Genomic DNA, 14,054 nt, shown 5'->3' with positions numbered 1-14,054 from the left:
ACCACAGAGCTAAGGGCCAGGGGCAGACTCAGATGTCCTCTGTAATCCATGGGCAGGGCACCACTGCCCACCAAGAAAGAGGAACCAGACAGTAGGTGTGCATCCCGTGCATGCCAAGTCCCACTGTGATGGCCATGTGGTACAGGCACCACCCTATGTGCTGAGTGCATGTAACATTCGGATATGAGGTGGGGCCCCTCTGACCCCGTGTCTGATATTCCTGTGTTCCTTACACCCCAAAGCTATTGTCTCTTCTCAGGAAGACTCTTGTATGGTCTTTGTTTCAAGATATTGTATAGTGCAAGGGCCAGGGGTAGGTGCCAGAGCAGTGGTCCCCGGAGCAGTGGTAGGAGCAGCCCAGTGTAGAGGGACCGGAAGCCTCAGAGAGGGTGGCAGGAGGGAGGCTCTTGGGGACTGAGGGAGTGGCAGGTGGGAGGGCTCATGGGGACTGAGGGAGTGGCAGGTGGGAGGGCTCATGGGGGCTGAGTGGCAGGTGGGAGGCTCTTGGGGATTGGTGTTTTCCTCCTGCTGCGCCCAGGGCTGAGTCTGTGCCCTGTGGATTTCTGCAGTGCTCTCACCAGGTCAGTGTGAATGGACTCCTATGTCACAGATAAGGAAAGTGGAGCACGGGGGGGTGGGTGGGGGTGGGGGGAGACCACAGCTGCAGAGAGAGCAGGTGCTCACCTGAACTACAGCCCTCACCCTGCTGCCCCAGGGCCCTGCACTGCACCCCAGTGCCCCCCACCAGCTACAGTGCAGACAAAGCCCAGGTGTCCCAGTTGCCTGGGACCCTGACCCCGCCCCTCCCTTCCCACCCTGCTCTTTCCCCTTAGCTCCTGAGAGGCTGTTAGCTGCCAGGTTCCTGATTCCCTGTGGGACAGGGGCTCCCCATCCTACAGGGTCCTATACCAGTCAGCAGAGAATGTGTGGCTGCTACTGAGTGGTCTCAAATGAAGCCTGTGTGGAGTATTGCACACACACACAGACTTTGGCTGGATCTGTGCCATGTGTTCCTTAAGGAAGCCCTCCCTCTGGGCCCCATCTCCTGAGCCTCAGCTGGCTCGAGGGTAGCCAGGCTCACAGCCCTGTGGTCCTAGTCCCACCATCCCCTTCCCTTCCCTTGGGGCTGCCTGGAACTCAGTCCCATGTGTGGGTGTGCAGTGCACACCAACCAGACAGGAGTGGGGACCCTCCTGGGGAGGCCAGTGACTGCTGAAGGGTGTGACCACGTGCACACACACAGCAACTGTAGCAAGGCACAGCCCCCAAGACACACAAGCACACGAATGCGGGAAGCCATGAGAGAAATGAACTTCACCTTGCTGCTTTCCTCTCTGTTAAACAGCCGTTCCTAAGGCTGCCCCAGCCTGGCAGCTCTGCGAAGCAGTGGTGCCACTGTGACTCCTGCAGGACAGTCCACACCCCCCCGCCCCGGCTGATTCAGAACCAGCGACAGGTGACAAAGCTGCTGTTACTACCAGGAAGCATGGTTGGTGAGCTGGCCACTACGACCTGGCTGGCTTCAATCCAGGTCATCAGTGGCTCACCGTGCACCCACCATGCAGTGTGCAATGCTTCTCTGGATCTCAGAGAGCCCGGCTCAGTGCTTCGCTGGCTCTTCCTTCCCTCGAGCGTGCTGGCTTCGGCCACGCTGGCCCTGAGCCCCCTGCTGCTGGTGACCATCCTGCGGAGTCGGCAGCTGCGGCACAAGCCTCACTTCGTGCTGCTGGCCAACATCCTGCTCTCGGACCTGGCCTACGTGGTCCTCCACATGCTCATCTCCTCCAGCACCCTGGGCGGCTGGGAGCTGGGCCGCATCATCTGTGGTCTTCTCACAGATGCTGTCTTTGCTGCCTACACCAGCACCATGCTGTCCTTCACAGCCACCGTGCTGCACACCTACCTGGCCGTCACTCGTCCTTTGCACTATCTCTCCTTCATGTCCCGCGGGGCTGCGCAGAAAGCTGTGGCCTGCATCTGGCTGGTGGCCTACTGCTTCCCGGCGTTTCTCCTCTGGCTGGGCAAGCGGCAGGACGCCAGGATGGAGGAGCAAGGGGCCTCATGCCACCTACCACTGAGCCTGGGCACTCAGCAGGGCCGTGACGCCTTGGTGGCTGTCACCCACACCTGTATCCTGTGCATCCTCTTCCTATGCACAGCTCTCATCACCTACTGCTTCTGGAAGATCTTCTCAGAGCTCAAGGCATCAGGCACCTGCGGCCAGGGCTGCTCCCGGGCCAAGGGCACCCTGCTCATCCACGTGGTGCTGATGGCGCTGTACGTTACTGCAGGGCTGGTGTTCTCCTTGGACATCATGCTGACCAAGTACCAGCACATCAGAGCCAGCACGCATCTGTGGCTCCTGGCCGCCAACAGCCAGGTACTCATGATGCTTCCGCGTGCCCTGCTCCCCTATCTGTACGTGCTCCGCTATCGTCAGCTGCTGGGCGTGGTCCGGGGCTACTTCTCACCCGGGAGGCACGAGGAAGTCTTTAGCATTTCCCGGAGCTGCCGGGGTCAGTCTGGCAGTCCGAGGTTACAAAGCGCGTGTTGAGCGCATGCGCCTCTGAGTCTGCCTGCCGTCAACTCGCTAGGACTGCTACCTGTCATTGTGGACATCGAAATTATCTCCTTGGATGGTTCCTGACATTTGGACAGTTTCTGAGTAGAGAAAGCTAGCTTCTAGGGTCACTGGCATCCTACTTGAAAACAGGAGCGAGGCAGGTGGGGGTCTTGATCTGCACCCCGCTGGCTCCTTCCCCAACCTCCATGACCACTGAGGAAGCATCGTTGCTGACACAGTAGGAGCCTGGGACACAAGGGCGCAGATCTGCGGAATCTTCAGACCATGAGCCTCCCTCTGGGTGGAGAAGAGAAAGCCTAGGTGTAGTGACAGCTGGGAGGGTCAGGGAGACAGCAGGGAAAGCTGGAACCCCGAAAGATGACGCTCTCAGAAGGAAGGTAAGTGGTAGCTGACCCTTACAGAAGGAGGCAGCAAGGAGCTTGCTGTGCGGAAGACGAAGAAAATCCTCCAGAGACTCCTCAAGTTCTGCCTCAGACATTAGTAGAGGTTGGGACGTTTCTCCTGGAGGATCGGAGATTCCAGATCGGGCCTCAGAGAATTCCACAGGAAAAGCCGCCACAGGGAGTGCATGGCACGCAATCGAAGCTTGCAGAACCGCGCAGGGAAATCCGACAGCAGGGAAGGGAGCGAGCAGAATCCATGAGAGAGCAGCGTCATACCACAGCTCCTGGAATTCTCATGCCCTGGGTGAACATAAAAATGCAATGATTCTATGAGCAGGATATGATGCATTCTTTAATTTAAAAAAGAATTAAAGAGACCCTAAAAATAAAAATATATAATAACTAGAATTGCAAACTATGGATTGAATTTAATATAAACAGCATGATAGACACAAGTAGAGAGAGAATTTGTAATCTGGGAGACAAGTCCAACAAATTGCTTCAATGCAGCCCAAAGGGACGCAGACAAGAACAATATCCAAGAGGGATGCAGAGACCCTGAAGTTAGCACGGAAGGATGAAAAATCCATTCAGTTTGAGCACATGACAGAGAAAAAGTGGAAAGGGAAATATTTGAAGACAGAACAGCTGACAGGTTTTCAGGACTGCTGAAGAGGTCAAGGCTCAGATCCAAGAAACCCAAGTAGTCACATGTGAAATAAAGGACAAGCAGCCCACTGGAAGTGTATCACAGGAACGCGCAGAAGACAAAGGCAAGAGTGAGCAGGGGTGTAAGTCCAGGTGAGAGCCGTCAAGTGGCAGCTGAGTTCTCCGAAACAGGAACACCTGCAGCAGCCGGAAATCCACCGCCAGTGTGCCGACGGAGTAACCCAACTCACACTTCTTCCTCTTCCTCTCTTCTTCTTCTTTTCAAGATTTACTTACTTTACTTGAAAGTCAGAGTTACAGAGAGGCAGAGGTAGAGAGAAAGAGAGAGAGAGAGAGAGGTCTTCCATCTGCTGGTTCACTCCCCAAATGGCCACAACAGCCAGAGCTGTGCCAATCTGAAGCCATGAGCCAGGAGCTTCCTCCGGGTCTCCCATGTGGGCACAGGGACCCAAGAACCTGGGCCATCTTCTACTGCTTTCCCAGGCCATAGCAGAGAGCTGGATTGGAAGTGGAGCAGCCAGGTTTCGAACTGGTGCCCATATGGGATGCTGGCACTGCAGGCGGCAGCTTTACCTGCTATGCCATAGCGCTGGCCCCTCACACTCTTTTTTTTTTTTTTAATATTTGCATTGCTTTTTCTAGGACGACTAGAATTATAGAAACATATGCGTAGTTTTTAAAATTTATTTGACAGCTAGAGTAAGAGAGCGAGAGAGCTAGAGAGAGAGAGAGAGAGAGAGAGAAAGAAAGGTCTTCCTTCCGCTGGTTCACTCCCCAAGTGGCCGCTATGGCCGGTGCTGCGCTGATCCGAAGCCAGGAGCTTCTTCCTGGTCTCCCCTGCGGGTGCAGGGGCCCAAGCACTTGGGCCATCCTCCACTGCCCTCCCGGGCTACTGCAGAGAGCTGGACTGGAAGAGGAGCAGCTGGGACTAGAACCTGGCGCCCATATGGGATGCCGACTCCACAGGTGGAAGATTAACCAAGTGAGCCACAGCGCCAGTCCCCCCCCCCCCCCCATAGGAGAGCAGTCTTCCCAGAGCACAAAATGAAGACCATGACAGAACTCTGAGGCTGTAAGACAATATTCCCCATGATACACATCAAAGAAACTTCAATGGATGTATTTTTTTTTTCGACAGGCAGAGTGGACAGTGAGAGAGAGAGAGAGAGAGAGAAAGGTCTTCCTTTACCGTTGGTTCACCCTCCAATGGCTGCCGCGGCCGGCGCACTGCGCTGATCCGATGACAGGAGCCAGGTACTTATCCTGGTCTCCCATGGGGTGCAGGACCCAAGTACTTGGGCCATCCTCTGCTGCACTCCCTGGCCACAGCAGAGAACTGGCCTGGAAGAGGGGCAACCGGGACAGAATCCGGCGCTCCGACCGGGACTAGAACCTGGTGTGCCAGCGCCGCAAGGCAGAGGATTAGCCTAGTGAGCCTAGTGGCGCCGGCTCAATGGATGTATTTTTAGCAGAAGGAAAATTATTCCAGATAAAGTTTGAGATGCATGAAAAAAAATCATGAGAAAACCATTGGAAAGGATGAGTGTAAATCTGGGCAATCACTGTCTAGCTGACTGTATAAAAGTGATATGGGGTGAGGGGGCAGCGCTGTGCACCGCCTGCAGTGCCAGCATCCCATGTGGGCACCATTTCTAGTCCTAGCTGCTCCTCTTCTGATCCAGCTCTCTGCTATGACCTGGGAAAGCAGCAGAAGATGGCTCAAGTCCTTAGGCCCTTGCACCCATGTGGGAGACCTGGAAGAAGCTCCTGGTTCCTGACTTTGGATCAGCTCAGCTCTGGCTATTGTGGCCATTTGGGGAGTGAATCAGCAGATGGAAGACCTCTCTCCCCCTCTCTCCCTCTCTCTGTAATTCTGTCTTTCAAATAAATAAAAACAAATCTTTTTAAAAAATTTTAAAAAAAGTGATACATGGGCTGGTGCTGTGATGTAGCAGGCTAAGCTTCCACCTACAGTGCTGGCATCCCATATGGGTACTGATTCAAGTCCTGGCTGCTCCTTTTCCAATTCCACTCCTTGCTAACGGCCTGGGAAAGCAGCAGAAAATGACGCAAATGCTTGGGCCCCTGCCACTCAGGTGGGAGACCTGGAAGAAGCTCTTGGCTTCTGACTTCAGATGGGCCATTATGGCATTTTGGGACGTGAACCAGCGGATGGAAGACCCCCCCCCCCTCTGTAACTCTGCCTCTAAAATGGATAAATAAATAAGTCTTTTAAAAAAAGTGATACAAATTTCTAATTTGGTGATTCAGAGAAAAAGGGAAGAAGGTATTGTACAATAGTAGCAAATGTGTTGGAAAGGTGTAATTATACTTGAACTATTTCCAAGTTCCAGTAGTCTTTAGACAAAGATAGATATATTAACCTAAGATTTGTTAAGCATGTATGTTAAAATGTCTGAGGCAAACCACTAATGACTAGACAGAAAGAGGTGATTTTGTGAATAATCTAAGGAGCAAATAAAATCAGTAAAAGAAAAAAAATAAGTCACCTGAAAGAGGGTAAGAAAGATAAAAAACAATATAGAAAAATCAGGCCAAATGAAAAGCATAAAATAATATAGAATCTAAAGTGCAAATTTAAATACAATTGGGGGCCGGCGTTGTGGCGTAACATATAAAGCTACCTCCTTGGTGCTGGTATCCCATATGCATGACGGTTCTACTCCTGGTTGCTCCACTTCCAATTCTGCTCCCTGCTAATGGCCTGGGAAAGCAGCAGAAAATGGCCCAAGTGTTTGTCCCCTTACACCCATGCAGGAGACCCAGATGAAACTCCTGGATCCGGGTTTTGGCCCAGTCCAGCACTAGCTGTTGTGGCCATCTCGAGTGTGAACCAGCAGATGGAAGATCTCTTTCTGTCTCTGTTTTTCTCTCTCTCTGTAACTCTGACTTTCAAATCCATCAATAAAACTTAAAAATTTAAACACAGTAAAAACAGTAAATTTAAATGTACTAAAATATGGTGGTGGGAGGAAAAATATTGCCAGTTCTCTTTTAAGTCAGATGTGTATCATTTATAAGAAATTGTCCTAAACAAATGCCAGCGAATGACTGGAAGTAAGAAAATCAACTGGAAGAGGGTAGCACAGTGGGTTAAGCCCTGCTTGCAACCCAGGGATCCCATTTCAGAGTGCAAGTTTGAGTCCTGGCTGCCTTGTTTCTGATCCAGCTTCCTGCTAGTGCACCTGGAAAGACAGTGGATGATGGCTAGAGCACTCAGGCCATGTAGGGGACCCAGATGGAGTTCCTGGCTCATGGCTTTGGCCTGACCCAACCCTGCATGTGGTGGGCATTTGGGGAGTGAGCCAACAGATGGATCATCTTTCTCTCTTTCTTTTTTTCCCTCTCTCTGACTTTCAAAAAGGAAGTCAGGTATTCTATAAAGGGAGGGGTGACCTTGAGTATCCAGGTGGACCCAAGGCAATCTCAAGGGCCCTAACAATGGAAATGTGAAGGCAGGGAGGGGGTGTGTGAGAGGGAGCTGTGACTACGATGGAAGCTATAAATGACAGGGAAATGGATTTTCCCCTTGATGTAAGCTTGGTTAAGACCCAGTTTTTACTTCTGCTCTTCAGGACTGTAAGATAATAAATGCCTGTTGTTTGAAGCCACCGTGTTTTTGGTTATCTGTTAGAGTAACCACAAGAAACTAAAGCCGTGGTGCTGGTTTGATGCCCTTATTTGCTCCCCACGGTGTCATAGTTACCAGCAGGTATATCCTGGGCTTGCTTGGTTGCTGCAACAGGTTTCCAAGAGAGCACTAGTGCCTGGGGCTGGGAACGGGCAAGCCACTGCCTCTGCTGCATCCTACTGGACAAAGATGGTAAGGAAACAATAGGCTCTACCTCTTGATTGGGCAGGGGGAGACTTCCAGGGTCACATTGCAAGGACAAGGTGGGGCTGGTGTGGCAATGACTTTGGTTAAAAATGCAAGGTTAAAAATGCCCTTTCTCCAGCAATGACATCCCCAGAGAAACACTCGTTCACAGATGTCGTGCTCAAAGCACTATTAGTTAAAGATGGGAAACACCCCCAAAGGACCACCAGTGACTGAATGGGCAGATGCATTCTACAATATTCGTGCAGCCGAATACCATAACATTGAAAAATGAATGAGAAATGAAACACATGACCACGGGTGCATCTCATAAGTATTTTGTTGGAAAAAGACAAGACACAGCAGAATTCCATCTTTCTGGTTTTCACTAACATAGAATGCACAGAAAGAGGAAGCTTAAACAGCAGGTGGTTTGGCAACATGTGCATCTGTGGGCTCTATGAACTGGAGTGTGTGCCCCCAACTTCATATGTGAAGTCTTATGATCTGGTGTGAAGGGGTTAATTAAAGTTAAACGAGGTCATAAGAATGGGGCTGGTGGCTTCATGGGTGTTGTTTGGGCAGAGCAGGTGCAGCTGCAAGGAGGGGCTGGCAACTTCAGCTTCTCTTGCAACTACCTCCTTGCCTGCATCAAGCTTAGGTCAATCAGTGTAAGCATTTCTTAGATAACCGGTGTTGACCTGAGGGTCAGAATGTATTATAGGAGGTAAAGCTCTGGACACTGGAACAAGCCTTCCCTCTCCTCTGAGGGGGTCCATCTGTAGCCACGTGGACAGCAGAGTTCTGAGCACTCCCGAGATATTCTCAGAGCTGGAACACTCCTCCTCCCTTCTGCTGGTGTTGCCAGGCAACACCACTCAGGAATAGCAGGGAAGTGCTCCCGCTGAGAACCTGGAGACAGCAGCCAGTAACAACGAAGCAGGGGCAGCCGTGTGGTCATTGCATATCACCTTCCTGAGCAGCAAAGGCTGTCCTCACTACGCTTTGTGGTCACAAGTGCGGGCTGCAGTCTCCTCCAGCCAGCAGCTGTGGTGGTCCTGTGGTTCAGCCTGGGTGAGGGCTCTGCAGACCTCCTGGTGCTTCTGAGTCGACTCAAGAACTTTCAAAATCTTGGCTCACTAGGCTAATCCTCCGCCTTGCGGTGCCGGCACACCCCAGAGTTCTAGTCCTGGTCAGGGCACTGGATTCTGTCCCAGTTGCTCCTCTTCCAGGCCAGCTCTCTGCTGTGGCCAGGGAGTGCAGTGGAGGATGGCCCAAGTGCTTGGGCCCTGCACCCCATGGGGGACTAGGAGAAGCACCTGGCTCCTGGCTTCGTATCTGCGCGGTGCACCGGCCGCGGCGGCCATTGGAGGGTGAACCAACGGCAAAAGGAAGACCTTTCTCTCTGTCTCTCTTTCTCACTGTCCACTCTGCCTGTCAAAAAACAACAACAACAATAACAAAGCTTTCAATATCTCATTAAACCACACTCAGGAGGATTCTGTTGCATGTGCTCGGGAACATGGGTTTGTACAGAATTTGGTACAGGAAGTGGAGTTGCTACAAGGGTTTAAACAGTCAATGAAGACTTGAGGGGCTGACATAGTGGCATAGTGTGTAAAGCCACTGCCTGCCATGCCAGCATCCCATTTGGGCACCAGTTCAAGTCCCAGCTGCTCCACTTCCAATCCAGCTCCCTGCTGATGCTCTTGGGAAAGCAGCAGTGTACTTGGGCCCCTGTCACTCACATGGGAGACCTGGATGAAGCTCCTGGCTTCAGACTGGTGCAGCCCCAGCCTTTGTAGCCACTTGGGGAGTGAACTAGAGGCTAGAAGCCCTCTCTCCTCTGTCTGCCTGTAACTCTTTCAAATAAACACATAAATCTTAACAAAAAGAAGATCTAAACTCTCAGGAAGCTCTGGTCTGCAGAGACCACATTATAAACCAGATACATGGCAACTCATGAATTTAATACAGTCCTGATCAATACTTGTAGCAATATTCTCTCACAAAGAATAACCAACAGAGGTAATCAGAGACATTCTGAAAAGGAAGAGGAGGGAGTGGGCACTGGCTCAGCTAGATAAATAAGAACTGGTGCTAGTGCATGAAGAGCCAGACACACAGAAGGAACTGGGAAGGTCAGAAATAGCTTCCAAGCCTCTGGCACACAGGTGATGGAGTTGCTGTCTCCCACACTTCTCCCTGTGGCTCTGCGCTGGGACTGTGCAGAGTGCTCTTCAGCAGCCCAGAGGCTCCCTAGGGAGGCAGGAGGTAACACACTTTCCTTCCTATGAGCATCCAAGTCATCAGGATAAACCCCATTTTAAGGTCATATTTTTAAAGCCTCAAAATGAATGCAAAATCCATGATAAACAGAATATCAACTTTTTAACTAAGGATAAGATCTGTATTACTGATTTCTTCTTTCACCTTGGGCTCCAATATGATTCCACTCAGCATCAGAGGATATTTGGAAGAAAACTGAACACCCGCAGAATGGAAATGAATGAAGGTTTTAAAGATTAACTGATGGATCGGTTGATTTTAAAGGCAGACTGACACAGAAAGATGGACACACACACACACACACGGGGGGGGGGGGCTGGAGAGGAGAGACAGGGAGAGATCTTCCATCTGATAATTCATTCCCCAAGTGGCCGCAGCGACAGGCAGCCAGGTACGGGCCAGGCTGAAGCTGGAAGCCAAGAACTTCATCTGGATCTCCCATGTGGGTGGCAGACACCCAAGTGATGTGGGAAATGAATGTATTAACTTTTAATCCAGGCTCTTGTCTCCCACAGAGATATAAACACCAAGTGAAGACTGGTATTGTGTGCAAGCAAGAAGAGTTTATTTGGTAGTGAGGGATACAGTCATGTGCGTATATGGGTTGCCCTGCACAGAGCAATACACACCAGAAGTAGCCCAAGGAATTGTCTGTGAACTAGGGAGGAAAGAGAAATTGAAGATGGTACCTGTGATAAGGAAGTCTGTCTCGCAACAGGAGGGTGAGAGAATGGAAATGCTCTATTCAAGTGCCAAAAAGACTGGGGCAGAACCTCCAAGTGAGGTTCAAGGTGGAAAGAAAGCTCTCCCAGCTTCCATCTCCTTTTATCTATTACATGAGCAGGTCTCAGATGCAACATGGAAAGGCAGAGGTTTTTGATTGACAAGTAGGGTATATGGGCTGGGGGTGTTTGGTTTGTGACTTTCAGCTCTACAGACTTAACTAGCAGCTTGCCTCATTTATCCAGCTCCACAGACCTAACCTGCTCCCTGCTTATTTATCCTGCGTCACAAGTATGTGGGCCATCTTCTGCTGCCTTCCCTGGGGGCATTAGCATGAAACTGGTTCAGAAGTGTAGTAGCTGGGACTGGAACCAGCACTCCAATCTGGGACACTAGTGTTGCAAGTGGTGGCTTAACCAGCCCTAACTGAAGGTTTTGAAAGAGTTAGAAAATTATAGAAGCTGAAGATGAAAAGTTCTTGGGGCTGGCACTGTGGCATAGTGGGATAAGCTTCCGCCTGTAGTGCCGGCATCCCATAAGGGCACTGGTTCTAGTTCCGGCTGCTCCACTTCTGATCCCGCTCTCTGCTATGGTCTGAGTAAGCAGTAGAAAATGGTCCAAGTCCTTGGGATCCTGCACCCACATTGGAGTCCTGGAAGAAGCTCCTGGCTCCTGGCTTTGGATCAGCCCAGCTCTGGCCATTGCAGCCAATTGGGGAGTGAACCAGTGGATGGAAGATCTTTCTCTCTGTCTCCCCCTCTCTCTGTCTGTAGTTCTACCTCTCAAAAAAAAATCTTAAAAAAAACTCTATAAAAAAAGAAAGATGAGAAGTTCTCAAACTAAAGAATCTCTTGAGCAGCCAGGGCCAAAAAACAAACAAACAAACAAACAGAAAACCCGCAACACAACACCACCTCAGTCTTTTAATAGGTGTGTAGTGGTGTCTATCTCACATGTTTTTAATTTACATTTCTCTGATGATGTGATGTCAAACATCTTTCTCTCTGCCCATTCTCCATCTGTATATCTTCTTTGGAGAAGTATCCATGCAAACTTTCACCCATTTTTAATTGTGTTTCTTGACTTGTTATTGCTGAGTTCTGAGAGACTTTTATGCATATGTTCTGAATGCCAGTCTTTTATGAGATACATGATTTGCAAATATTTTCTCTCTGTCTGTGGCTTATGTTTTATGTTCTCAATAATGTCTTTTTAAGAAAAGATTTATTTATTTACTTGAGAGGCATAGTTACAAACAGGGAGAGGGAGAGAAAGAGAGGTTTTCCATCCACTTATTCACTCTCCAAATGGCTGCAATAGCTGGAGCTGAGCTGATCAGAAGCTAGGAGCCAAGAGCTTCTTCTAGGTCTTCCACACTGGTGCAGGGGCCCAAGCACTTGGGTCATCTTCCACTGCTTTCCCAGGCCGTAGCAGAGAGCTGGATCGGAAGAGGAGCAGCTGGGACTTGAACCAGCACCCATATGGGATGTTGGTACCACAAGTGGATGGATGCTTAAGCTACTGCAGCATAGTGCCGGCCCCTTAATATTGTCTTCAAAAGCAGCTGTCCTTGATTTTTGTGGAGTTCAATGGTCTATTTTTTCTTTTATGGATGGTGTGTTTGTTGTATTTAAGAACTCATCTTACCAAAGGTTAGAAAGAGTCCCTTCCTTGTTGTCTTTCACATGTTTTTAGAGTTCAGGTTCTACGTTTAGGTGTATGATCCACTTGGGGTCAAATTTTTACATTTGGTGAAGTATGGATCAACATTTTTTATTCTGTTTGTTTGGGGGATTTTTCGGTTTGGGTACATGGACATCCAGTTCTTCCAGCACCAGTATCCTTTCTCCACTAAACTGCCATGTTGAAGGTGAATTGACCATACATGTATGGCGTGCTTCTTAGCCTTCTGCTTTATTCTATTGATCTCTTTATCTATGTTGACGTTAGCACAAGCATAGTGTTGATTACTGCAGCTCTGTGTTAACCCTTGATGTCAAGTAGGGTCGGTCTTCCAACTTTTTACTTCTTTTTCAAACTTTTTGGCTATTTTAGATCCTTTGCATTTCCACATGAAGTTTAGAATTGGCTTATACCAGAAAAAACCCACTAGGAATTTTTAAAAAAATGATTTATTTATCTGAAAGCCAGAGAAAGAGGGAAACACACACACACACACACACAGAGAGAGAGAGAGAGAGAGAGAGAGAGAAAGAGAGAGAAAGAAAGAGAAAGAATCTTCCATATGGTGGTTCACTCCCCAAATGTCTATAACAGCTAGGGCTGGGCCAAACTGAAGTTAGAAATAAGGAACTTCATCTGGGTCTTCCCATGGGTTGACAGGAACCCAAGTTCTTGAGCTATCATCTGCTGCCTTTCCAGGCACATTAGCAGGAAGCTGGATCAGAAGCAGAGGTAGGACTCGAATCAGGCAATCCAGTATGGGATGCTGGTATCCTAAGCAGTGGCTTACCCAACTGTGCCACAATGTCTGAACCATTCCCTTCTCCCACCTAAGTATTTTATGCAAACTTTTTGAAGATGGATGGAGATGTCCCAAGCTCAAACCACTTGTTTTATATCCTCATTTCTCCTGCCTTATGCTCTAAGGATGGATTTTATCATTTTATTTATTTATTTATTTTTAAAAATTTTTGACAGGTAGAGTGGACAGTGAGATAGAGAGAGAGACATAGCGAAAGGCCTTCCTTTTGCCATTGGTTTATCCTCCAACGGCTGCCGCGGCCAGCGCGCTGCGGCCAGTGCACCGCGCTGATCCGAAGGCAGGAGCCAGGTGCTTCTCCTTGTCTCCCATGCTGGTGCAGGGCCCAAGCACTTGGGCCATCCTCCACTGCACTCCCTGGCCATAGCAGAGAGCTGGCCTGGAAGAGGGGCAGCCGGGACAGAATCCAGTGCCCCGACCGGGATTAGAACTCTGGGATGCCGGTGCCGCAAGGAAGAGGATTAGCCTATTGAGCCACGGCGCTGGCCATTTTTTAAAATTTTATTTTATTTAATGAACATAAATTTCCAAAGTACAGCTTTTGGATTACAATAGCTTCCCCCCCATAACTTCCCTCCCACCACAACACTCCCCTCTCCCACTCCCTCTCCCCTTCCATTCACATCAAGATTAATTTTCAATTATCTTTATATACAGAAGATCAATTTAGCATATATTAAGTAAAGATTTCAACAGTTTGCACCCACACAGAAACACAAAGTGTAAAATACTATTTGAGTACTTGTTATAGCATTAATTAAACACCTAAGAGTAATTGTGTATTAATTACAGAGTTCAACCAATAGTTTTAAGTAGAACATAAAAAATACTAAAAGGGTAAAGTATTAAGTTCTTTTTTTGTTTGGCCAGTGCACCATGCTGATCCGATGGCAGGAGCCAGGTACTTCTCCTGGTCTCCCATGGGGTGCAGGGCCCAAGCACTTGGGCCATCCTCCGCTGCACTCCCTGGCCACAGCAGAGAGCTGGCCTGGAAGAGGGGCAACCGGGACAGAATCCGGCACCCCGACCGGGACTAGAACCTGGTGTGCCAGTGCCGCAAGGCAG

The 14,054-nt window shown here is 49.5% G+C and overlaps 1 protein-coding gene across 1 annotated transcript; it reads left to right on the top strand.

Moving 5' to 3' along the window:
* Nucleotides 1-512: 512 nt before the first annotated feature.
* On the top strand, nt 513-3,255 carry GPR148 (G protein-coupled receptor 148). Its single transcript, XM_008258895.5, has one exon. The coding sequence runs from the start codon at nt 1,487-1,489 to the stop codon at nt 2,552-2,554; it is 1,068 nt and encodes a 355-aa protein (XP_008257117.5). The 5' UTR covers nt 513-1,486; the 3' UTR covers nt 2,555-3,255.
* Nucleotides 3,256-14,054: the final 10,799 nt, after the last annotated feature.

This window comes from Oryctolagus cuniculus, chromosome 3, assembly GCF_051225735.1.
Source record: "Oryctolagus cuniculus isolate XC-2025 breed Fujian yellow rabbit chromosome 3, ASM5122573v1, whole genome shotgun sequence".
NCBI lineage: Eukaryota > Metazoa > Chordata > Mammalia > Lagomorpha > Leporidae > Oryctolagus > Oryctolagus cuniculus.
This window is presented reverse-complemented; position numbering and strand designations above follow the sequence as displayed.